Source organism: Marmota monax, unplaced genomic scaffold (assembly GCF_021218885.2).
Source record: "Marmota monax isolate L192 unplaced genomic scaffold, Marmota_monax_Labrador192_F-V1.1 WCK01_AAM20220418_F8-fsc00019, whole genome shotgun sequence".
NCBI classification, from domain to species: Eukaryota; Metazoa; Chordata; class Mammalia; order Rodentia; family Sciuridae; genus Marmota; species Marmota monax.
Window position 1 is genome coordinate 17,578,854 of NW_026695242.1, and position 27,340 is coordinate 17,606,193.

At 37.0% G+C, this 27,340-nt stretch overlaps 1 protein-coding gene across 33 annotated transcripts in view; it reads left to right on the forward strand.

Moving 5' to 3' along the window:
* Window positions 1–27,340, forward strand: part of Ank3 (ankyrin 3) — a 639,364-nt gene that overhangs the window by 462,866 nt on the left and 149,158 nt on the right. For all 33 annotated transcript variants that reach the window (XM_058577999.1, XM_058578003.1, XM_058578025.1 and 30 more), the window contains 6 exons: window positions 9,143–9,241; window positions 16,407–16,604; window positions 18,668–18,766; window positions 21,311–21,409; window positions 23,802–23,900; window positions 26,586–26,783. In XM_058577999.1, the coding sequence (XP_058433982.1) occupies window positions 9,143–9,241; window positions 16,407–16,604; window positions 18,668–18,766; window positions 21,311–21,409; window positions 23,802–23,900; window positions 26,586–26,783 (792 nt within the window). The remainder of the gene's footprint in view (window positions 1–9,142; window positions 9,242–16,406; window positions 16,605–18,667; window positions 18,767–21,310; window positions 21,410–23,801; window positions 23,901–26,585; window positions 26,784–27,340) is intronic.

The window sequence follows — 27,340 nt, forward strand, 5'->3', positions numbered from 1 at the left end:
ATCTTCAAAGTTAGCATGAGTGCTTGGTACATGTTGAAGGAAGATGCTTTGCAACACATGGTCTCTTGTCATTTTCATTTCTTTTGCATTAATTCCCAGCCCAGGCAGAGACTCAATATGGTGCCTATACCAGAGCCATTTTAAGAACTTAAATTCTCTCTTTTCACCAACTTCTCCACATCTAATCATAAAGGTAGCTGTGCTTGTGTTTACTGCTTCTAAGAAGTTGCAGAGTTTGAGGTAGAGTCAGTAAGAACTATGCTCTGGTTCCCAGAACACTGTTCCAGGTATGCCCCTCCTGACTTCCAACCTTCCTAGCAATATGCTGCTGCCCTCCACCTCAATCATCCTGTTACTACCACAGTGCATGAAAAGCTGTGCTTTGATACTAAGATGTATATATGTATCATAGTATCCGTAGCACTTAGCATACTTAAAGTACTTCCTGGCACATATTACATGTTCAGCATTTGCTGAATATGTTGAAATAAGGGGCTGGGGATGTGGCTCAAGCAGTAGCGCGCTCGCCTGGCATGCGTGCGGCCCGGGTTCGATCCTCAGCACCACATACAAACAAAGATGTTGTGTCCGCCAAGAACTAAAAAATAAATATTAAAATTCTCTCTCTCTCTCTCTCTCTCTCTCTCTCTCTCTCTCTCTCAAAAAATATGTTGAAATAAGATACAATCTTTAATGACAAATTTAACAACAGGTCTTGATTTATTTGACTTTATATTGATACTGTGGTAATGTAATATTTCTCCCTGAAGTTAATGGCAACCAGTTCACTTAGAAGAATAGATCTTTATGCACAGGTAGATTTAGGGGTCTCAGAACACCTCCAACCTGACAATTGTTAAATTCTTACTGTTCTGGAAAAATGTCGGAGTAAACTTGAATATCCTATAATTTTAACCTTTACTTTCCCTGAAATGCAACTCGTTGTATTTCTCACATTTAATACAAAGGAAAAAGAAATATTTCTATCTGTGTTTGCTTTCTTTGTTGTGAAGAAAATATTAAATTTTTCAAAGTAATGATTTAGTCTCTCTCAGAGAAAAAAATTTAGGCTTTACTTCCCCTTATAGAGTTCTAAGATAGATTGTTGACATGAGCATTTGGCAGGGCAACAGACTGGGTTTCAATTAATCAAGGCTAACTTAATAATTATTCATGCCATACAAAAGTATATTGATATTTCTCAGTTTTATGCACAAATATTAGAAATTAATTGAAATTATTTCTTTAGATTAAAGGAAGGACAAGTAATCATAAAATGCTCTTAGCTTTATAAACTTGAGAGCGACTCTTTGAAGGAAAAAATGTATTTGACAGTTGCAAAGAGTTCTCAGAACATGGAGAAAGGGGCTTTCTTTTTTCTTCTATCCCAGTGATTTTACACTATGTTAGAAAACTCATTCACTTTCCAAATTAGGGAACTAAAAGTAGTGGGTAAATGTCACATGCCTGGTTCTTGAAGAATCTACAAAGCAGGCTCAGGACAGTTATTACTTTGGCTAATTGCTTTGTGGTCATGAGTGCTGTCTTCAGAAGGTAATCTTCTCCCCTCACCACCCCTGTTTTCCCTTGATATATGTTGGTAGTGCTCACATCCATTTTCTTTTAAATACCTCTACACTAATTTGGCATACAAATATTGTGTAGTTGTCAATCTTTCTTCTCAAAAGGATGCAATAAATAAATATCATTGTTTTAATTTTGAACCTTAATTCGACTTTTCCAAGCATATATCATCTTATAAGGGCTCTGCAAAAACATCTTGATTTAAAATCAAATTTTTGACATTTAAGATCATATTACACAATTTTTTCCTTTTAATGAGTTTTTTTAAAGTCAATTGCTTTAACAAAAATATCAATCTATTTTGAGTTTTACAATATATGTAGAAATATTTGCTACTTAGAGCAAAAAATGAAAATAGTATAAATGGAATTATATTGCAGAATTTTCATTCATAAAGTGATATAATATCAGTTATATATATATATATTAATTGTAATATAATATTAGCATAATATGATGTTATTATATAATATTCAGATTATGATAAATTAAGAATATGGACTGTAACCCCTAGGGCAATCACCACCAAGAAAATAAAGCTAAAGTCAAAGGAGAAGTTAACAGATGTTATATATAATGATTCAATGATCACAGTATTAAATATTCAGCCCAAAGGAAGACAAGAGAGACAAAAAAAGAGGGTGAAAAAATACAAAACAAATAGCATAGGGCATCTTCTAGTTCAGAAAGAAAGTTGTCATTTTCTAAGCAGAGAGAAGACAGGAGAATTTTTCTTCCTTTTAGTTTAATTCTAAAGGTACAGAATGTGCAGCAATAGACTAAGGAAGAGAATTAGAAAGAAGTGTTTCTCTCCCCTATGTACAAATGGCAGAAATGAATTATTGATCTTAAAAGAATATTGAATGCTTGTATTTTTAGAGGTTGCTTGGCATAGTAGAAGAAATCCAATCCTTCAGACAGAGGTGAGCCTGAGCGTAAATTCTAATTCCAACCACTTACTTGCCATGTGACCTTGGATATAGGTACATGAATCCCCTGGAGCAGCTTTGTCATCTATAAATGGAACTACTGATGCTTTTCTCATGGAGTTGTTGTCAGTATTAAATAAGATTCCAAATACAAAGTGCCTGTAACAGAGAACATTCAAAAATGTTATTGCACCTCCTCTTAGGTTAACTCTATAACTGCCTAACAAAGTAAGGATATAGTCAGAACTCTTGGTAAAAATAAAACATGAATAGCTTTGCTAAAAGACTGTAAAGGGCCCTTTAGTTAATATTTGGAAGTCATTATACCTCTTTTCTCCTGTGTACTGTCTGTTTTCTTTCACTGTTTTCAGTTAAAGATTATATTAACTTTTTACATCCACAATATATTCACAGAATTCTCCTTGCTTAAATTCATTTCCCTTCTCTAAAGTGAGTTTTTTGCCTAAGACGATGACATGGGAGGGATCTATAAGATACAAATCAAAATACGATACTCTGGCTTCATATTCTCAGCTGTGATGCCTCAATGTCCTGCTTCCTGCTTTTCAGAAAAATTAAACTTGAAAGAAAGTCTTCTTGGCCTTCATACGGGCAAGGTTTTGCTCTTAGGCTAACACAAGAGAATATTCTGTTCAGCCAGTAAAGTGCAGTTCCCACCTTACTAATAAAATTACTGTCACTGAAATGAGATATGAGATCTGGACCAGCCAGTTTGCCTGCCTCAGAATTCTGCCCAAGGGAAATTCGTTCATTATATTAGTGCCTTAAAAAATCAAGAGAATTGAAAAAAAAAATTACTAACCCCATGCAATTTCAATTCCCTCCTGTAATGTTACTATGGCAACTCGGCATCCCTCTCTCCTTCTCTCCGGTCCAACTGCTGCATATGTTGTGTTCTTGAAGCAGCCTCCCTCAGTCCCCCATGAATTGCCTTGACAAGCATCTTTCAACTGGAAGTTGATGCTGTTGTATGCAGTTAAAGAGCTGCTTTTTGGTCCAGAACCCATTCTAAATGACATTGTGCATTAATTCTAAATTTCTGTGGGTTGGAAGTAATTAAGAATCCTTATTTTAGCCAGGCACAGTGGCGCACTCCGTAAACCCAGCAACTCAGGAAGCAGAGGCAGGATTGCAAGTTTGAGGCCAACCTCAGCAACTTAGTGAAATGCTGTCTCAAGATAAAAAAAAACAAAAAGGGCCAAGGATGTAGCTCAGTGCAGTGTGTCCCTGGGTTCAATCTCCAGTATCAAACAACAACAACAAAAAGTCCCTGTTTTGTTTCGAAGAAAACATTCTTCTAATTTTAGAGAAAGGGTATACCAGTTCACTGCTGTGTTGCCAAACATAATATCCACAATATCTCTTTTATTAAGCTTATAGTATTCTGATTTAGGAAAACGGAAAAGCTTATTTCAAGCAAATCTGAGAGCTAAGAGACTGAGTCACATTCTTACATCTCATTCCAATTTGCAAGTCACTGATGTTAAAATTTTTATTTTTTGGAAAGATACTTTAATAGCACTTCTGAAGTAGACAAAATAAGTCTAATCTTAAAAAGGATAACAAAGAAACAAATTTTCAACCAACTAACTAGGAAACATTTTTTACAGACTAGCCAGAAAATGATTCATTCACTCTCTTCATTCACTTAGTAATTTTTATTAAGCAATTTTCATAGATGTGTTACAGAGTTACCTCCTCTGCAATATTCAATTATCCTTAAAATTGTTAACCTGGTCCTCAGGGATAGACCACTGTTTAAAAAAAATTATTCATGACACTTGTCAAAGAATGGTAAGGCAGACTTTATTCAAGGGTGGTTTCTATAACAGGGCTCTGGAATAGAAAGAGACATCTGGCTCAATTCTGAATGCAACAGGGAAAGGTGGGAATTTAGAGCTAAGGAGCAAGGTAAGAGTTAGGGTGAGGGAAATTACTAGGAGGAAACATCAAGGGGTCAGAGAGATTCTGGCCAAACCTACTTGACAGGATTATTGCAGAAGCAGGCCAAGGTGATAAGATATTGAGTGTGGGAAAAAGAAATTCCATCAGATGTCAAGGATGGGGGATTTTCTTTAAATTAACCCAGCAACATTCGTGCTAAATCTGGACTAAGCAGAGACTAACACATAGACGCTCTAAAGTCAGGGCCTAGTTAACAAGAAATATCAGAGGAGCCTGACTACAGTTAGTTCAAGGGGCCACAAGTCATAAAACACCAGTTTAAAAAGTTGTAAGTTGCCCAACATAGATACAGAAAATAACAGAAATCTTGAAGGTACAAAAGTTACATTTGTCTTGGGGAAAGGCTTCAAAGAAATGCTATCATGTATGACAAAAAGGCCTTGGATTTTAAAGAAAGTGGGGAGGACCTTGAGGTACATAAAGCGTTGTGGGAAGGCTGAGGAACAAGAAAGTGAGATTCTTGCAGAAGCTGCAAAGTGTTTGATGGAGAAGTGATTTCAGATGGGGAAAGGGCAAGTTGAACCAAGTGAAGCAGGAAACGATTTTAGAAGTCCTGGAATGCTAACCTCAAGGATTTAGACTTGCCTGAGGGGTGAACGACAGTTGCTGAAGATTTTTTTCAACTGAGGGTGCCATATCAGAACCATGCTGTAGGAAAGCAAAGGATGAGCTAGGCCAATTTCAAAGCCAATGAGATTGGTTCAAGTTTTGCTTTTTTTTTTTTTTTTTTTAACCAAAATAGAGATATGAAGTCAATCCTACTATCCTTCCTTGTCTTTTTTTTTTTTTTTTTTTACTGCAATTTCAATTCATTCAATGACAGATAATTTTCAGTCTCACTGTGAGTCGGCTGGTTCTTGTCTCTGTCTTCATGATTATAAAAACCGTAATGCTCATTAAACTTTAACTCCAGGCACTGGTTTCCCCCTGACTTTTCAATGTCCCAGCAGCTAGGCCACCCCTACCTGTGCAGCTGGGCAGATGTGACATCTTTTATAGCTTTCTGATGAGGCATCTCTGCTGCTGAGATTTTGGCTGTTTGAAGTGTCATACACTTTCAAAAAGTGCCAAATTAAATCTGTAGATGATCCAAAGGAGAAAGTGTTAAAAATATTGCAGGAAGATTATCATTGAAAGACCTGTGCTCAAGATAGTTCTTGGCAGTTCAGCTAGAGCTGATGACTTTGACCTTGGGGAGCTAACTGGCTTCTCACTGAAGCAAGGTGATTAAAGGGAACAGTGGCTAGAACAATAGCTCTTCTCAGCTCTTCTACTGATGAAAAATGTCACTTTTCCCTAGTGAGTCTTTAGATTTTCCTTGTTTATAATGAACTGGAGATCAGAGGCTGCAGCTGCAGAATACGCTAAAGGAAGACTAAGGGTGGCTGAACCCCTTGAGTTTAAGGGTTTTGTCTTCATCATCCTCTTAAGACCTCTCTACCACGCTGCCTGCGCAATGGTTTCATTAATGAGGTTCTTGGCATAAAGTTAGCTAGAAGAGATCGAAATAAAACACACAGACTCAGTTACCTTATTTCTATTGCCAGGTCCGAGATGGCTCCCCTCTCTGGCTCCAACCTCTAACCGCCCAGCAGGGCAGCAAGGATTACTCAGGGCTAGCAGGAGAGAGAGAGTGAACACGCCAGGGAGTAGCCTTTTATTGGGGAACAAGAAATTCAGGGGATAATTCCATCCAATGAAGGTTGAGGGGGGACTGCACTCCAAGGTCAGGGTCAGTGATTGGGCCCCCCGGGTCAGTGGTCAGTCACACCCCCACACGGACGGGTTCTCTCATCAGGAAAGGGCCAGGAAAATTCCGACACAGCCAGAAGCCTCAGACCCTTAACGGGAGCCGCCCAGTCACGTGTCAGGATGGCTTCCCACAGACCTCCCTTGCTTGTCTTGCCTAGTTAGTAGTAGCTCTAGTCTAGTTCTGCAGTTAGCCTTGGATGAGTAATTTTATCTCTTTGAACCTTAGAGTCATCATTTTTAAATGAAGATTATACCTTTCTTATAGGGATAATTGGGAGGAAAAAAATGATATGATGTCTTGAATTTGCTTTGAAATAATATAAGAAAGGAAAAAAAAGATCAGGATGAATCATGTTGACCATGAGGTGACAGTTGGTTTACTTTAGTCTAAAATATGTTTGAAATTTTCAAGATCAGAACTTTTTTTTTAATTCATTTATTCTAATTAGATATCTATGACAGCGGAATGCATTTTGATTCATTGTAAACAATTGCAGCACAACTTTTCATTTCTCTGGTTGTACACGATAAAGCATCACGCCATATGTGCATACCTAGTCATACATGTCCATCTCATTCCACCATATTTCCTGCTCCCATTCCCCCTCTTCACTTCTCTCTCCCCTTTCCCCAATCACAGTTCTTTCATTTCCCCCCCACCTCCCCACCCCCCACCATTATGGATCAGCATCCATTTATCAGAGAGAACATTTGGTCTTTGGTTTTGGGGATTGGCTTACTTCACTTAGCATGATATTCTCTAACTCCATCCATTTACCTGCAAATTCCATAATTTTATTCTCTTTTAATGTTGAGTAATATTCCATTGTGCATATATACCACAGAGTTTTTTTTTCAATCTATTCATCTATTGAAGGGCATATAGATTGGTTCCAGAGAACTTTTTTTTAAAGATGAAATCAGCAAAATAGTATATGTCTATAAGGAGGGATAGTATACTTCCAAAGGATTAAGGAGTTGATAGTTGAGATAGATTTTGCTCTTAGATGGCCAAACATTTTATTTAGTGTGTCGCATTTTGCTTTGAGGAAGCTAATTTTCAAGGATGAAGGAAGTGAGCTCAAATAACTAACTATTTTTGTGTGGTCACACTTAAAAAATGTCTACACATATTCTGTCATCTCTTATTTCTTAGAGTCTACTTAAGAGAAAATGAAAGAAACAATTCTGATCTTTTAGTTCATAAAAGACAATCCTTGTACCTCAGTCTCTGTGCGATGTTTCTGTGAGGTGGAAGGAAGAGGCGATAATTGTATTTTCTCCTTCAGATGTTTTCAGGTTTTATGTTACTAGGAAGACGTTGGACTTCATGATTTTTTAATATGTTCCTATGTTTTATTTTATTAGCAAAACACTTTTTCTACATGAAAGGCTGCTTTACTTTGGTTTATTTTAAGTGAACATAAAAGGCAGAATAGTTGAATGGGCTCAAAGAATGTTCAAATCAGGACATCCACTATTTGCAATTCAAATTTCATCTTTTAGAGAATGTTAATAATATGGAGATTTGGTTAGTAGTTTAGAAATAGGGTTGTACCTGCTTGCTTATAAATTGGAATGATTAGGCTTATTTTTCCATATCTACTCACCCAATCTGTAAAGTAATTTGAATGTACCGAGCTAAATTTTGATGTATTTTTAAATGTGATTATTCGTAGAGTAGGTATTAAGTAATCTTCAGTTTGGGGAACACAAGCCAGGTGGGTATGGAAACCCACCAAAGGGTTTGGAGCCACTTAAAGTGAATAACTCCTCACTTCTTCAACTCTATGCTGAGTCTCCTTCCCCACCTTTCCTTAGCACATAGTCCTCCCCTAGAATCCAAGGAGGCCACGCTAACTCTCAGCCACATGCCCAACAGTGCAAAAACCTCTGAGAGGGAAGGAGCAAGAAGGAGATATCAAAATATTGGTGTCATGTGGAGAGCTACATTACATATAAGGGGGATTTATTGTGATTTATTTGTGCATAGACACAGAATCATTTGGTAGACATCATTTCCCACTGCTTCCCCATGACTCCCTCAGCTCCTCTTCATCCCCTTGCCAGACTCGGTCAAGGGTGGAATATTTTCTCTCATCTGAGGAAGCTTGAGAGAGAGGGGAAAAATGGTGGATCTCATGAAATTAGAAGGGATACCAATGAAGTATTTTATATATTTTGATCAATATTTTGAATAACTGTATGATAATTTTAATCAGATTTAGATTTAATACTTAGAGACTTATGATTTCAAGAAATCTTTAAATTATTTTTAAATTTAAATGTGTATACTTTCATGGTAGAGAAACATGTGGTAATCAATAAACACTCAAGGATAAAATTATATTAAGATAAAATTATATTGGGCTGGAATTGTAGCTCAGTGATAAAGCGCTTGCTTGGCATGTGTGAGGCTGTGGGTTCAATCCTCAACCACATATAGATAAATAAAAGTAAAAGATCCATTGACAACTAAAAAATATTAAGAAAAATTATATTGGGGAAATGGTTAGAAATAGAAATGCAAGAAGAAAAAGGGCCAGCATGAGTTTCCTTTTATAAATTTCTATTTTAAAAGTTTATTCATGTGTTTTTGAAATGGAGGCATCAAGTTACTCTCAGTATTTAGATTTTATTGTATGTTTAAAAGAGTAGGGAAATAGTTATATATTTAAATGTCAGTCTTCTAAATGGTGAGAAATTATATGCTTTACAATTACTTGAACTTACAAAAAACTATTTCTCAACTTAAAAATGTGAAAGTATTTTATGAGATATGTGGAGTAAATGTCCACAGCATATTAGACACCATGCTGAGTCTTAAGAAATATACTGCATTTATAGAATTTACTACCAAATCTCATGAAGGTGTTACCTCTGTTCAACAGGATGGTCTGACACCACTGCACTGTGGGGCAAGAAGCGGCCATGAGCAGGTGGTGGAAATGCTGCTTGATCGAGCTGCCCCCATTCTTTCCAAGACCAAGGTAAGATCTTTCCAGGTTTCTGAACGTTAAACTGTATTTAGCTTTGAATTCCTTTGCTGATTATTTAATCAAGACTTTTGAATCTCATAGGGAAAAAAAATGGGTTCAATTTAACAATGAGAGTAGCAATGTTCATCGTATCTTTGGAGAAGTTCAAAATAAGTGTGGGTTTATGAAACCCTTATGTGGAATGCACTAGTCTATGAAGTTGTTTCGTGTGTGTTGTTTTTGTTTTTTCAGAAATGCTTACTACTTGATTTCACTCTATGAAATTTTCATAGTTCCGAAATGATTGCTTGATGGGTTAAGATAGACTACAAAGATCTACACTTTCCCAAGTCTAGATGCTGGCTCCAGCCCCTCAGTTTATTTCTTTAGAGTGCACAGCTGACAAGAAGATAAGAATATCATTTAGCAGATATAGATGGGAAATTTGAGAAACAGTACATTGAGTGGGCCTTTGGGAAAGTTGAAGAATCTAAAAGGAACACAAGATTGCCTGAAAAAACAATTAATGTTTTACTAAATGTCTTATAGGTTTTCCTGATGGTAAAACTTTATACCGTATTAGGTAGGAAAAGAATATATATAAATGATTATTGAGATACACAAACTACCTGATAGTCACTACTATTTTAGATAATTAAACCAGTGGTTTGGGGAAGCTATATTAAGCTTTATAAAACTCCTTAATTTCTGGGTCAGGGATATAGCTCAGTGGTAGCATGCTTGCCTGGCATGCACGAAATCCAGAGTTTGATCCCAGCATGACAAAATCATTAATTAGAAAGAGACAAGATCCTTAATTTCTAAACAGTATCAAAGCAACACAATCACATGTGATTCCCCTTTGCACTCTGGTCATGTTTCCTCAACAATTCTAGGAAGACTAAACATCTGTCAAGGTGGTCTGAAGAATTCTATCACTTATTTAAATGAAGGATTGAGATTGGTAAATAATCGGGGGTATTATTCAATAGAATGAAGCAGCCACAAATTTTTCATTGTATATGATGATACCTAGGCTTCCTGCCCTCTCCCCACCAACCCCTGCCACGAGTATTTGGAATTGAACCTGGGCTTCAAATACACCCAGTCTTCCTCTTTTATAATTTGACTTTTTTTTTTTTTCAGTAATATGGATTGACCCTTGGCACATTCTATCATTGAACTATATTCCTATCCTTTTTTATTTTTTTATTTTGAGACAGAGACTCACTAAGTTACCCAGGCTGGCCTTGTACTTGTGATTCCCCCTGCCTTAGCCTCCTGAGTCCCTAGGATTAAAGGCTTGCACCACCACACCCAGCAATATCTTGGCCTTTTGAGTGCTTCTGACCTTAACCATTCTGTGGGTTCTTTTTCTTTGACATAGTCATATCTACTTTTCTCCAATCCACTTCCTCTTCCTGGCTACATTCTCTCTCACTGAACCATCATAAGAGCATCCTACTAATCCCCATTTCCTCTCTTCTTTGCAATCTAGATTTTCCTTTGCAGTTGGAGTAGCCATATAAACTGTCCATCAAATTTTGTCAGTCACCAGGTTATAAATTCTCTGATTAATTTTATTCTCTATAAAGTAAATTTTCATTGTGTCAAAGCAGTGCAAGCATAATTAAAAGCAAATAGTTGTTTCATCTTTTTTCTTATTGTTGACTTGATTTGTGTGTGGGGGGGTGGGGAATCTCCTTGATATTTTTTCTTCCATGCTTTTAATTTTCAAGAACATTTCCTTGTTCTTTGATAGCATTTTCAGGGGGTGGAAGGTGATACTGGGTATTGAACCCAAAATCACTTTACCACTGAACCATACTCCTGGGCCTTTTTTAAAATTTTCAGACAGTAAATTGCTTAGGCCTTGATAACTTACTGAGGCTGGCTTTGAACTTGCAATCCTCCTGCCTCAGCCTCCTGAGCCTCTGGGATTACAGATGTATGCCACTGTACCCAACCTTGTTAGCTTCTTTTCTTAAAGCATTCTATTCTTATTTTATGGATAAATTGTTTTCTATTACCTTTCTGACAACATTCAACACAATTTATTTTTTCTACCTCTCATATGTCCCTAATTCCTCAAATTTCCTTTTTTCCTATTTGCTTTGACTCTATTTTTTCTGTTGGAGGATTCCCATAAATGTCTGTATCTGAAACACAAGTGTCAACTGCAAGTATTTGAAAAGGTCTTTGGTTGGACACAAGGCTGATGATCAGGTGGTGGTGGGATGCAGATGTTCTCTAATGTCAGGATTAGGTGTCCTTTCATTGGGGCAATTCCGGTTTTTGAGAGATAAATCCTCTAATCTTTTGCCCTGTGAACCTGTGTGAATGTCTTCTGAGTGAGGTAGAAGAAAAGACTGTCAGTCTTCTTGTTCTTTATGTGTAATTTAAACATAATAATGATAACTAATATTTACATGACTAGCACCCACCAGGCTCTGTGCTCACTGAGTCCTCACAGTAACTCTGTGAGATACCCATATTGTTGCTCTGCATAGAAGAGGAACGTGAAACCCAAAGAGATGAAATAGCAGCTAGTAGCAGAGCAAGAATTTGAAACCAAACCATCTGATTCCAGAAACCATATCCCTAACACTATATTGTCCTTCCTCTTCTGGAATCATCTGGTCTCACCCCAAACCAGATCTTTACCATTGCCCTCTGCTCTGCCTGAGGACTGAGTGTGAATCTTTCTGATCATCTTCTATTGAGTGGAAAGGGGTTACAACCTGATTTGCTAGGTTGGGAAGGGTCTGGAAACCTAACAGCTCCATACATAGACTTTGAACCAGTCCTGCTTTCAGCCCTAAGTCTCTCATCTTCTAAGGTGATACTTTTCCATATCTTTTTTTTTTTTAAGGAGCTGAGAGGTAAATCTGCTGGTCTTTATTATACCCAGCAATGTGCTGGAGCCAGATTGTGTTAGCCCATAAGGGCCAATTGTGCATACCTCTTCTGGATTCCACATCTGGTAATCACATTGGCATCTTGAAATTGGTCAGAGCAGGGAGTCTGTACACCATGGAAATTGGAAAATGGTACACACTGGGGCTTTTCTTTTTCTAAAAGTTGTTGAACACTGGTCAGCATACCACTGATTGTGTCTCCCCACAACACCCAGATAGAAGCCTTCTCTCTTCTGGTAGATGAATTACAATGGTTAAATCCTCCTTTCATATTCAAAAATTTGTTATGGTCTCCTTTCCTGGTATGTATGTGTGAATGTAAAAGCATGCAAACATGCGCTTGCCTTTGTGGATTATACCCTCTAAATTACTTTACTACCCTTTGGTGGAGTTTGGGGAGAGGAAACATATATCTATGTTGAATCAAAAGTTACTGCCTGCACTGAGGATAAATTCCTCACCACATTCTGTTTTGCTCCCTGCTTCACCCCGCTTCTTGCTCACCACCCCGCCTTCTTTTCTTCCTAGGATATACCAAGTTTGTTCTCATTAACTGCTTAGTTTCAGTTCCCTCCACTTGTCAGAGATCTCTTTGATCTCAGTATGTTCTCCAAACTGGGATGTCTTCTTCTCAGGCCTTTTTTTTGACTTTCTACTCCTTCTATCCCCACCACTTACCTAAGTAAGTATTATTTGACTGGATTTTATGTCCTTTTGGACTGTCATGAAATTATCTCTTAGTTTGTTTACTTCCTCACTGTGTAGTTTTCTTCTGTATTATGAAAGTGGGGACTTGTCCAAGTTCAGTCCTATGCCCCTAAGTACCCAACATGTATTAGGCCTTTGGTAAGTATTTGTTGGAAGAGTATTCAGGGAATGCATGCATTATGAGCTCTTTTTTGTGTGTGGGGGGGTATTTTTTAAATTTATTTTTCATTTTTATTTTTTTTAATTTATATATGACAGCAGAATGTATTACAATTCTGATTACACATATAGAGCACAATTTTTCATATCTCTGGTTGTATACAAAGTATATTCACACCAATTTGTGTCTTCTTACATGTACTTTGAATAATAGTGATCATCACATTCCATCATCATTTCTAATCCCATGCCCCCTCCCCATCCCCTCCAACCCCTATGCCCTATCTAGAGTTCATCTATTCCTTCCATGCTTCCTCTCCCTATCCCACTATGAGTCAGCCTCCTTGTATCAGAGAAAACATTCAGCATTTGTTTTTGGGGATTGGCTAACTTCACTTAGCATTATCTTCTCTAATTCTATCCATTTACCTGCAAATGCCATGATTTTATTCTCGTTTATCACTGAGTAGTATTCTATTGTATATATATGCCACATTTTTTTTATCCATTCATCTATTGAAGGGCATCTAGGTTGGTTCCTCAGTTTAGCTATTGTGAATTCTGCTGCTATAAACACTGATGTGGCTGGGTCCCTGTAGTATGTTGTTTTTAAGTTCTTTGAGTGTAGACCCAGAAGAGGAATAGCTGGGTGAAATGGTGGTTCCATTCCCAATTTTAAAAGAAATCTCCATACTGTTTTCCATATTGGCTGTGCCAATTTGCAGTCCCACCAGCAGCGAATGAGTATACCTTTTTCCCCCACATCCACACCAACACTTATTGCCATTCTTATAGCTGCCATTCTGACTGGAGTGAGATGAAATCTTAGAGTGGTTTTGATTTGCATTTCTCTAATTGCTAGCAACGATGAACATTTTTTCACACATTTGTTGACTGATTGTATATCATCATCTGAGAAATGTCTGTTCAGATCCTTGGCCCATTTATTGATTGGGTTATTTGTTTTTTTTTGGTGTTTAACTTTTTGAGTTCTTTACATACCCTAGATAATAGTGCTCTATCTGATGTGTGAGGGGTAAACATTTGCTCCCAAGATGTAGGCTCTCTGTTCACTTCACAGATTGTTTCTTTTGCTAAGAAGAAACTTTTTAGTTTGAGTCCATCCCATGTATTGTTTCTTGATTTTAATTCTTGCACCAAAGGAGTCTTATTAAGGAAGTTGGGGCCCAATCCGACATGATGAAGATTAGGGCCTACTTTTTCTTCTGTCAGACGCAAGGTCTCTGGTTTTATTCCTAAGTCCTTGATGCATTATGAACTTTAAGACAATCTTTCCTGTCCTTCCAGACTTTTGTCATGCTTAATTCCATCATCCTAGATCCATATTTTCAGGTGCTATATGTGATATACCTATTTCTTTTCTTTCCTTTGGTCCTTCCCAAAGGACCCGTAAGTTTCCCACCCATTCATCATTATTTTGTATCATTAGAGAGTTTCTTTTTATCATCAACTTGCCTCCCTCTTCTCCACTAAGTCATTTGCTCTCTCAGATTTTGTTTATTTCGTGTTTTCCTCCAGGACTGTATCAAAACATAAAGCAAAGGAATGTTTTGGCCTGAATCAGCTAGTACATATGCTTGTGGGTGGCAGTGTCTCAAATGGGAAACGTTCCCACCCTTTGTTGCACCTTAGTTTCTACTTTGGTTCAAAATGTTTCAGGGGAATTTTTCAAACAAAAATATGCTGATTGACAGTGTATGAAGTCTTTAAATTTACATAAATATGTATTAAGCATTTCTTGTATATTCAGAGCTCTCTGCTGAGCAATATGGAAAAATATAGTCCTAAACCTGTTGCCTTTAAGAGATATAAATGGTTGAAATATGTGGTAATGAGTAAATAATACCATGAGGGTAGCTAAAGAAGGGATTATGTATTGTTTCATATATTGAACTCCTTTTTATGTCATTCACTGATAAATTAGGAGGAAATAAGTTGGCCCAGAGAAACCAGAAACATTTGCTTCATTGTACATGTTCGATATATCATTACTTTCAAAACTCATTGATGACAATGTTTTGGGGAGCTGAATTTGCTGTTGTTATATTTTTACCAAAAATTTGTTAGAGTTTAGTAATTAATAGAGCTTCTCTTGATAATTAGATTTTCTAGGAATTTTCCAGGCTCCAACTTTGCTGCCAAACATATATATTTATATTTCTGTGTGTGTATTAGGGATTGAACCCAAGGCCTAGAATATTCTAAGCATGTACTGTGCCACTGTGCTACATTCTCCAGCCCCATGCTAAAAGTTGGGGTGTTTTTTTTTTGGGGGGGGTGGGCGGGTGTTAAAAGTATTTTGTTTTCAAAAGCCAAATGTTTTCTCTGGTAAGCAGATGCTGATCCATAGTGAGGCAGGGAGATAGGGAAGAATGAAGGAACTTTGGTTTGTGTAGAGGGGAGTGAAGGGAGGGTTAGGGTTGTGGGGAAGGGAAGGATGATAGAATGATCAGACATTATCACCCTATATACATGTATGATTACACTATTGGAGTGACTCTGCAGCATATGCTGCCGGAGGGATGAGAAGTTATGCTCCATTTCTATACAGTATGTCAAAATGTATTCTACTGTAAAATAAATTTTAAAATAAAAAGGTTTGGTTTACTTTTTACCCTATTCATGTCTTCTTTGATCTCTTTACATGAATTTTCAACTCATTCATATTGTACATGATTAACTGTCATTAAACTCACTTGATTTAAACTAAGGCAAGCGTTAGTGAGCCAGTGCCTTGCCTTTCCTCTGTAGAGACACATGGGGGCACCAGATTTATAGAAATGGGAAATGTTTTCCTCTGTGTTGATATAAGGTGAAGTGTTTTGTTGTAGTCAGATCTTTTTTTAAAAAAAATTGAATCGGTGCCATATTCAGTATCAAGCATTAATAAACTATAAGGCAAAGTAAATACCAGTCCAGTGATTGCCAGTCTGTTCTTGCCTTTAATTTTTCCTTTTAGTCTTAAATAGGAATTCCTGTTCATTAAGAATGCAGTATGGACTGGGGTTGTGACTAGCATGTGTGAGGCACTGAGTTTGATTCTCAGCACTGCATTAAAAAATAATAATAAATATATTGTGTTCATCTACAACTAAAAGTATTTTTAAATGCAGTGAATTCTGGCCCCTAATAAAAATTTTACTACTACTAAATCAGGAAAAGAAATTATCCTTGACAATTCATTTTTGATTGATAGGAGAAATGGGAGGACCAGTTTTTAAAGTAGCTGGAGTTCAAAATGGTATCAAAACCTTTTAAAAACAAGGTATTTCCATGTGAGAAACTAGAGTTTTCTTGTGTTCATAGTTGTGTTAGGAACATTTGTGTTTAAAAGGTAAAACAATAAACCTGAATTTATTTGTGTGTTCCAGAATGGGTTGTCTCCACTGCACATGGCCACGCAAGGGGATCATTTAAACTGCGTCCAACTTCTCCTCCAGCATAATGTACCTGTGGATGATGTCACCAATGACTACCTGACTGCCCTACACGTGGCTGCCCACTGTGGCCATTACAAAGTTGCCAAGGTTCTCTTGGATAAGAAAGCTAACCCCAATGCCAAAGCCCTGGTGAGTGGAACCACCAGTGAGCCCAGCCTGAGCTGTCTTGCTGGCGACATGCTAGCTCACATGTGAAGAGATTCCTTTCACAGAGGCAAAAATGGATGGTGTTCTTTAAGTCAAGTATGCTTTTTGCCAATGTTTTCAAATGCCCTTCTTAGAATTTTGTAGAGCCTTCTATTTCTGATGTGAACAAAGCTGATGGAGTTAAATTGTTAACCCTTCAGGGTCATAATTGTGATTCTTTGATATAAATGAAACTCAAGAACTGCACAACTTATAAAAAGGCTGAAGTGCTCAGCCTCAACTTACGATAGGTAAAATTATAGTTGTGTGAGTTAAGATTTTTTTTTCTGATATCTAAAAGCATGAGGCAAAATGATTTTAAAAAATTAAAAGCACCTCTACATAGAAATTTATGAGCCAAAATTTTATGTGGGCCTTAACAAAATGTTGCCTGTTGTTTTCATCTTTCTTTTGTCAATCAAAATGCTGGTCTAATTTGCAATCTTAACTCTGAAAATAATTTGCTCTTTTAACCTTTAAATGGGCTGTATTTTGATTTTCTCAACATGATAGTGTGTGTTGTCTTTGCAAAGATGAACGGTCCCAACTTAGTAAACTACTTAAATTTAGTTTAGAATAAGCACCCATGCATAGCGGGAGGAAAAAGTCACCCGATTTTAGGGAAAGCATGCAAAATTTATCAATTTTGTGGTAAAACCTGACATCCAGTCAACCCTTTCAGGAAGGACTCTGCTCCTTTCCAAATGATGCAGTTGTCTAAATGGATCCATAGTGTCTCCAGAGTTCTCTGAGCTCTGAAATTCAGAAAGGCAGCAAAAAATGAAGAGCAGGAACTCTCCAGACCTTGGATGACTACATTACCATTGTAATTCTAAAAGTGCTTATCCAGGTAGCACTTAACAACTATTGACCTGCTCAGTGTGTCAAATGTGTCTGAATTCTCAGAAGGGAGGAAAAGAAATTAGCAACCATGACTCATTTTTCCATACAAGAAAAAAAAAAAGGTCTTAAAACAGGGTGTGGGCTGTCATTCTCATTTTCCTATGACTCTGAAGATTTCACAACATATGGAGGTTGTAACCAGTCATCCTGGCATGGACTATGACCAGAGAAATGGTCTCAGGAACCTCCCTGAAGGCACCTGCAATGACTTTGACCTAAGTGTTTATCATGAACCTGCTATTTGATAGTTCTCCATTAATGGCTGAAGTTTGTAGACAGTCTCGGTTATTGGGATGGATAATTTGATAGGTAGTTTGTTAAAAAGCAGATTATTTCATTATATTCAATATTAAAGCAAATGGTTCAAGTAATGTTGAACTCTTCAAATTTATACATCCTTGGAGTAAGCACCTACTTGAATCTTAAAGCTTGAGAATAAACGGAAACATTTTAGAACTGGTCTTATAATTATACTAAAACACACCAGGAAGTCAAAACAGGCAAAATGGGGAAGTTTAACTATAAGGGTACACGTTTGAGTCAAGCTGTTTTTACAATGTGTTTGAAGTGAGATTGAAAAGGGATATTATTTAGAGGAGTGAATGCCAAAATAATAAGAAAGTGATGAGTATCTTGCCTTAGCTACCAAGAGATTGTGACCAACATTTACTTCCTCTTCACAACTATCAGGACATCTTAAACTCCTAGGGGCCACTATACTACCTGTGCTCCCAGAGAAGGATCAACATCCTGTTTAATTCCTCATAGTTTTTCTGTTTATTTTGACATTTTTGGGGGGGTTGGGAAGAAGGAGTACCAGGGATTAAACTCAGGGGCACTCAACCACTGAGCCACATCCTCAGCCCTACTTTGTATTTTATTTAGAGACAGAGTCTCAATGAATTGCTTAGCACAATTGAACTCACAATCCTCCTACCTCAGCCTCCTGAGCCACTTGGATTACAGGCCTGTGCCACTGTGCTGGGCCTATTTTGACATCTTTACCATACAGCATTTTAACTGTATTGTAATATTTCACTGCACAAGATTAAAATGAGTTTCAATGGAAAGTAATCAAACAGATTCATATTTGTCCCTTGCAGAATGGCTTTACCCCTCTTCATATTGCCTGCAAAAAGAATCGAATTAAAGTAATGGAACTCCTTCTGAAACATGGTGCATCCATCCAAGCTGTAACCGAGGTAAGAGGAGTGGGATTTCTGGGTTTCTTGAGGTGCTGAGAGAATAGGCAGAGTTCCAGTACCATCTGCAGGGACCAGCTAGTTCTGTTTGTGTGTCATTGCCAGAGACCACATTCAAAACTCTTCAGGAAAAGGGCTGTCAGGCCTTTGAAGAAGCAGACAGGAGTGTGGGTGGGTAGAAACAAATGTATCCCATGACTAGACATACAACCCAGAACGCACGCTGCAGGTGAGTGACACCATCACAAAAAGCTCAACATATGAAAACTTATAATGTAGTGCTTCTCTAGTGGAGGTGACTTTGTCCCCTAAGAACCACTTGGCAATGACTGGAGGTATTCTGAGTTGTTACAACTGGATAGTACTCCTGTTGCTCTTGAGCAGAGGCCAGGGATGCTGCTAAACATTTTGCAAGCTACGAGATATCCTCCTCCTACTATAAACAGTAATCTGGCTCAAAATGTCAGATGCACTAAAGTTGAGAAACCATGTTTAACCATGATCAACCATGATCTGTGTGCTTTTGTACATCAAGGATTACTTTCTTTGCTGAAAAGCTCACAATTCATGAAACACAGAGTTGCCAAAGGTAGTGAAAGACTAGCTCTAGATTTCTTTCATACAAACCAACTCAGAAACAACCCATCAGAATCAGGACTGAGCCTTCAATATGGCAAACCCTTTTTCCCTCCAGACTTGTACCACCCTTAACCCTACCCTCCACAGATCAGGGCCACCTTCACCAGGAAACTTCCCCTTCACCTCTGGTCTGAACTAGGTGCTCCTTCTAGGGACAGTCACCCATCCTGTACGTGTTTCTATCAAAGCACTTATCCAGCTGTCTTGCTCTTGACTCAGCTGCTCCTCTTTGGCCCCAGAAACTTCAGCCTCTCTGAAGGCAGGGAGAGTCATCCAGTCTTCACATACCCACAGTGCCTGATCCACGCATAGTTTGATTAAATGCTTGATGTTTAACATGAAGATTAAAGTCTAGTAATTGTTTCTTGGCTTCATGTTCTTACCTGTGAATGGAATATTTGCCTTTCATTTGTAACATTAGTAATTTTTAAATATTAAATGGTTAAAATAATTGCTATTTAATTTGACCACTTAAAAAGATATTAAATGGTTAAAATACTAATGTCAATTTGATCTTTTATCAGATTTATGACTTCAAGTTAGGCGACCTATTATTTTAAGTATAAAATAGTAAATTTATTCTCAGTGCATGGGAACCCTTTTTAAAGATCAAAATAGATTCAGATAAAAGATTGACTGATGTTTTGAATAAGTGTCCAGAGAGGCTGGCCAGTGATGAGAAGGTTCTGTTGCTACCCCGTGCTCCCTAAGAACCTAAAGGCTGTTCAGACACAGACGTTGCCTGGTACAAGTACTAAGGACTCCCCCTGCTGATGGAAAAAGGTGCAAACTGTAGCAAAATTCTCCTTTTCTTCAGTTCTCACTCACTGAAATCTGGGCAGCCAGAATTATTCCTCTGCTTTTACTTCACTACTACTTCAAAGAATTCCTTCCATGTTTTTGACAACTCTCAAATTTCTCTTGAGATTTAGTTATCCCATTATCTTCCTTTTTAAAACAGGTAAGCTTTTTCTAGCCATATTAATTTTTTTTAAATCAAATTATAATGTTCATGACGTAAGCTTAATTAAGTTCTGAAAAAATAAAAGTGGAACCACTTCATATAAAAAGCACAAGTAAATTGTAATGTTTAACAAGATTATTGACTCGAGATTTTAATCCTCTTTTTTGCTTATCTACTCTATTTCAAGCAGCTGTGGGTATATTTGATATAAAATACTCTGGAATCAATAAATGCTGCTTTATGCCAAATAGGGTTTGTTTTTTTTCCTTTTAGAGGGATGGGCGGTGCCCATGCATAACTGGGAGATTTGAAGCAAACAAATAAAAAAATCACTTTGTTTAGTGACCATTGTGATATTTGCCTTAATTATTTTGCCTTTATTTATGATACTATAGAGTTAGCAAAGTAAATAACAAACTGTTAATGTTGATTTGCCCATTTATTAGAGGAATGGCTTTGTGTTAGGTACCCTGCCCTTTGACACGTAATACTCAGTTTATTCTGAGTGCATGGGAATTCTCTTTAAACCCCAGAATAGGATTTGGAACAAGTTAATTTCTTACTAATGTGTACATAGTCATTCTGCACCCCTCAACATATATATACTCATGTGGATAAAGAAGGGCTACTAACAAAAGAAAAAATCCTTTAAGGTATTTCTCTCTCATTTTCTTTTCTTAGAGCCATATCAAAAGTATGAAAACTTTCTTTACTGGACATCACATAACCACAGAACTCACTCTAGCAAAGTGGTACTATGTGTTGACATATTTGCCTTAGAGAATCTTTGACATAATGGTAAATGTCCTGATATCTTCTAATCTGATCATTAAACTTGTTAAGACCAAGGGATGGATCAGATGGTGGATAGAAGACAGGCTCACAGTCAAACTCTTTTAATGATAAACCAACAAATCAACATTTCTTTCCTTTTCACTTAGTCGGGCCTTACCCCAATCCATGTTGCTGCCTTCATGGGACATGTAAATATTGTATCACAATTAATGCATCATGGAGCCTCACCAAACACCACCAATGTGGTAAGTATTCTTTTAACAAAGAAGGTTCAATTGTGAATATTTAAGAAACTGACATAGGTTGCTTTTATTTGCTCAAAATAATTGCTATTTAATTTGACCACTTAAAAAGATAAAATTTGGGAATTACCTTTGCTTTCCTTTACTTTGAAGATACGATGCAGTCAGTTGCTAGTTGGCCACAAATTGTTAAAATTTATGGACTATGTCCATTAACGTTACAAGTATATTATTACTGTACGTTATGTTTTAAAAAATAAAGTATTGGGGCTGGGGTTGTGGCTCAGCAGTAGAGCACTCGCCTAACACATGTGGGGCCCTGGGTTTGATCCTCAGCACCACATAAAAATAAATAAATAAATAAAGGTATTGTGTCCAACTACACCTAAAAATAAATATTAAAAAAATAAAAATAAAATAAAGTATTAGGCAAATTCTTCTAAAACTGAAACCATAAAATGTGAGGTTAAAAAAAGTAATAAAATGTTGTCAAGGTGGTTCAGACACTATCATTTATATTAAGAAGTAATTGCAAATAACTTCAAAGTAATCTCTATTAAATGTCCTCCATCTTACAGCAAACCTATGGAACTGAGTTTTCAGGTTTTCCAGTGGCATTATTTTCCCACAATAAGCATTGCTGTCAAACCCAAGAGATTCACTTCAGAGTAAATATCAGAGCAGTAACTTACCACTCTTGATGTGCATGTGGAATTTAGTATTGTTTTATAGAATTTCAAACAGGATATTATCAAAGTGTTAACACACTGGACCACAACTATTAGAATACTCATTGGACTCATGAACACTAAAGAAATAAAAATAAATAATATCTGGATCAGAAGGGATAAGCCATGAAGTCTTGCCTACTCACCTTGAGAACAGCCTTACCTATAGGGCTATTTATATTCTAGAATTTCCAACTAGCACCGCCACAGATAGAAACATACCAGTTTCTCAATTGAAATATAATCTACTAAATCTGGAGTTACGAGTGAGTTATGTTTTCCTTCCTTAATAGAACACAGGGTAATAAACTAAACAACATCCTTAATATCTTTCCCATAATCCAGTAATAAGTTTCCTGTGAAATATGTCTTCCTCTGTCCTTCCATACAGATAGATGACCCATTATACAAAGCTTAATTTATAAAAACAAAATATTAATAGGCATCACTTGTGTGAAAAATCAAATAAAATTTTGATTGTGATTACTTTTACATGTTTTCTATCTCATTTTTATTAAATAAACAAATAATCTGAATGAAATCTGTTTAGTGAAAAATGTGAGGGAGGGATGGTCCACTGGCAAAGAAAATGGCCCCTTGGGGTAATGCTAAGGACCAAGTTTTCTGTTCACATAAAGCAGAGGATGCAAAGGAACCAAAGATAAGCCTAGTCTGGGTTGAGGCATGTTTTTTGGTACCCATGTTTGAGTCAGCTTTTTTGTTGCTATGACCAAAAAGACCTGAAGAGCAATTTTATGAGGAAAAGTTTATTGGGTGCTCACAGTTTCAGAGGTATCAGTCCATAGAGGACTTCCTCTGTTGCTCTAGGTCTCAGTAAGGCAGACCATCATGGTGGAAGAGGAAGGAAGCTCAGGACATTACAATAAGGAAGAAGAGAAAGTGTTCCACTTGTCAGTGCAAAATATATACCCCAAAGGCAAGCCCCCAATGCCCACTTCTTCCAGCCACACCTTACCTGCCTACAGTTACCACCCAGTTAATCCCTATTAATGGATTAATGCACTGATTTGATTACAGCACTCATGACCCAATCATTTCACCTCTAAACTTTCTTGCATTGTCACACATATGAGATTTGGGGAGATACCTAATATCTAAACCATAACACCATGCAATATTTTGTTTTTAATTCTGATTTTGTAATCATCATTAAGAATTAAGAATTGAAGTTTACCCAGATATCCAGACTGCCAATCAACTTTTTGACAACACAGAGGTGTCAAAAAAACTCTTCAGGTTGGCATCTTGAAGAGTTACAACAGCAATCTGCAGCTGCAAGGTGGTGGCTGCCCCCATTAGGAAATGTGCGGAACTCTCTTGTTAAGTTCTCCCCACCTGTTTTGCTTCCTTGACTTACTATTCTACTTGGCCCCACTGAGCATTCACCTTTTCAACCCTAATAAGGCCATTTTGTAGATTACATTTCTGATACTGTCAGTGACAAGATTTCCTAGGGTTACACCAAAGTCTCTACCATCATAGATCAGTTTCCTATGAAATTTTTATGTATTTGATATCCTAGCTTTTCAATAAGAAAGTGCTTAAAATAGTAATTTTTTAAAAGGGTCATCCTAAACTTTATGCCAAATAAAACAAGCCACTCCTCTTCAGAGCTTCAATTAATTTATTTTGGCTCATGTTCCCAGAGAGGAGAAACAGCATTGCATATGGCAGCTCGGTCCGGCCAAGCTGAAGTTGTGCGGTACCTGGTACAAGATGGAGCTCAGGTGGAAGCTAAAGCTAAGGTATGTGCCATACATGGAACCATTTGCTATTGAGGAAAAAATCCTGGATTTTAACAAAACTTTTAGACACATACATGCTATCTTTCAATACCATTTTAAAATAATGAACAACCTCTAGTAACAAAAGGTTCTGCCCAAGTAATTTTGTAAAAAAATCCCTTCCCTCCATATTTGTTCATTCAGTTATTTAATATAATTATGTTAAATAAAAATATTATGCCAGAAACTGCCCTTGTGACACTTTCTAGTCCCTAACAGATCCAGACTTGGTCCAGAGTTTTCCACACTACATGAAGAAGGGCTTATGTGCAAAGATTCCAGAATAAGCACAACTTGAAGCATGGTTAAGCTATTTTGGTTGATTCATATGTCAGCTGGTACAAAAGGAAAACAGATGATTTTATTTTTTCTCTGTAAATCGTGACACTGTAATACCTGAGGCCCAGATTAGAGCCACTTCAGAGATCTACCTTTACATGTAAGAAGAATGTCAGGGTTGATTTTGGATGCTTCCTAGTCTCCCTGGTGTTTAGCCTCCAATAGAAACCCACTTATAAGTTTTGGGATAGACAGTTGGTCTGATTATCAGAATGGCAGTTCAGGTCAAAAATCTTAACAAGTACATAAAAACCTTAACCATTAAATTTTTAATTATAATATATAAATGTTCATTTATTGCCACTTGCATAAAGTGCAAGTGCATAGATTCAGGTTAATTAGTAATTAGAGTATACAATATTTTCAGACTTTTATAATTTTCCCCCTGTATTCAGCTATCTCACGCATAGCTAATTTAGCCAGAAATTTTTAATAAACTTATATCAAGGCCATGAAACTGTCAGCTTATTCCTAGGGAAAAATAAATCTTTTCCTTTCATACTCATATTTTACCTATTACATATTGCTTAAATATATAATTAAGTAGGTGCTCAGTAGGTATACAAGTATAATACAAGTATAGGACAATCTAGTAAAATAATTAGTACCTGTATAGTGGTGTGGGAATAAGCCACTGGCTCTTTGTGAACATGAAATCCACAGTTAATTGCAAAGGTTGTTAAAAAAAAAAAAAATCTTGATTGTCTAGTGTACCATGGGCCAGTTGGTGGATCCCATTCATGATCTGGAAACAGGTCAGCAGGCTCTTCCTGTACAGAGGCTGATAGTAAATATTTTAGGCTTTGCAGGGTCTGTCACAGCTTCACAACTCTGCCATTGTAGTGCAAAAGCAGTGGCAGACATCTGTGAATGGACATGACTGTATTCCAATAAAACTCTATTTACAAAAAAATATGTGGCAGCCAGATTTGGCACCTGCATTTTAGTTTGCTGACCTCTGATAGAGGGTTTTAGTTATTCCTCTAAATTAGTTAAATGGAATGACTAAGAGAAGCTGTAATCTACCATAGATTATAAGAAACTTCATATTCAAGAGTTTGTTAGTTACATATTAAACATCGTGTCTATGGAATGATTTCATAGACATATTTATACATAATTTATACATATTATTTCATTAAGGAGGAAGTATGTTTAATTGTCAAGGGCCTGTTCTCAACCTTGGGCTTGAATCTTGGTCCACAATTTAGTAATTATGTAACATTGGGCAAGTTAATTAACATCCATGTGCCACATTTTCTCATTTAAAGTCCTCATATAGAAAGTGGGAACAATGTTTGTTCCAATTCATAGGATTTTTGTGAATATTAATGAAGTAATGTAGGTAAAGTAGTTTAAACAGAGCTGGAAAACAATAGGTGCTCAGTAAGTATTTGGTGATTGTAATGGCAGTAATAAAAGGAAAAATTTTTCCTGGTGCCTTTTTCTGTTTTCAATATTCCTCTTCTTCTTTGGGGCATTCCTCTAACTTCTCTTATGCATTCTAGTCAAAGGGGTTATGTAGCCCCTTTGACTTTGACCTTGACACTCATCCAAAAAAGTGGCCTATATTCTACACTCTGTACCTTCCTGGCTTAAAATATTTACCTAAACTTGTATCACATTTCTGTAGGAATTTCTTTTTTGGAGGACTGTTACAGGGCATCTTTGAGAAAATTAGGTAGAAGTGTTACTTGGGGATAAGGCTCTAAGGGCAAAGCACTTGGTAAGCACTTTATGCCTTTGGATGAATTGTAACAATGTGGCTCTCCATTCTGGGCATATTCACACCAGGAGCATGGCTTGGTACCAGAGTATCAGCTTCCATCATCCCTCCTGGCTGGGAACCTTGGTACCTAGACACGTGCACAGGCCGATACTCCCCTCCGCTCCCTTTGCTTTTAGCAATGAGAAGGCAAGCACCAATAAAATCATTCATTCCGTGAGTGCATAATAACCAGCGTAGATATGTGAGTTTTACTAGAATCTCAGGTATATGAGTTTTACTAGAATCCATTCTTTTATCTTCCAAAAAAAAGGGTCACTAGAGGTTGAAAATTGATATTCTATAGCATTTTGTAGCGGTGATAATCTATAGATAGACCCACATTTCAGTTTTCATATTAATAGATCCACCATCCCCACATTTCTAAACCTTGTAGAAAACGATAAATGAGATTCCTATTAACATTGAATCAAAGAGTTTAATGTGCCTCCACCATCAAGCAGCTAATGTTCCCTGAATTTTTCATATGGTACCATTGTTTTCTGAGTTCATCAGTCTCACATTTCTACCTTGCCATTTAGGATGACCAAACCCCACTCCACATTTCAGCCCGACTGGGGAAAGCAGACATAGTGCAACAGCTATTGCAGCAAGGAGCATCTCCAAACGCAGCCACAACTTCTGGGTACACCCCCCTCCATCTTTCAGCCCGAGAGGGGCATGAAGACGTAGCCGCATTCCTTTTGGATCATGGAGCATCTTTATCTATAACAACAAAGGTAGGAAAACAAGTCTCAGAATCCTGCTGGGTCCCCCAAAGTACATCCCCCTCAAGGCTCCCTGCATGTAATAGGTACAGAGCTGCACAACAGCATCTATACTTGGGATCCCGGGTAGTTATTATTAACATGGCCAGTAAAACCCTGGTGTGCAGGAGGATAGTTCTTTGTATTTGGGGAAGGTTTTTATTTTGGCCTTAAATTTCTCAGTATATGACCTTGTTATAAAATCTTACTGATATGTAGAATCTGAAATTTCTTGCAAGTTTTATGATTAACTTAAATTGTAGTTTGAAAACATAGTTACCAATTTCTTGTATTGAGCCCAAGTACTGAAACCCCATATCAAACCCCATATCAGTTGATAGATGCTTTAAAAAAAAAAAAACTTTCAAATCAAGATTTTTTTTAAATTTGTTGTTTCTATTCTTTTTGTTGTCATTGTTGTTATGTTTGATTTAAAAAAAAAAGAACCTCTTGATTATATCTTAGAGTAACCTCTTGATTATATCTTAGAGTAATAGCCTGGGCCACAGTTGTTCTACATGTACAGAGCA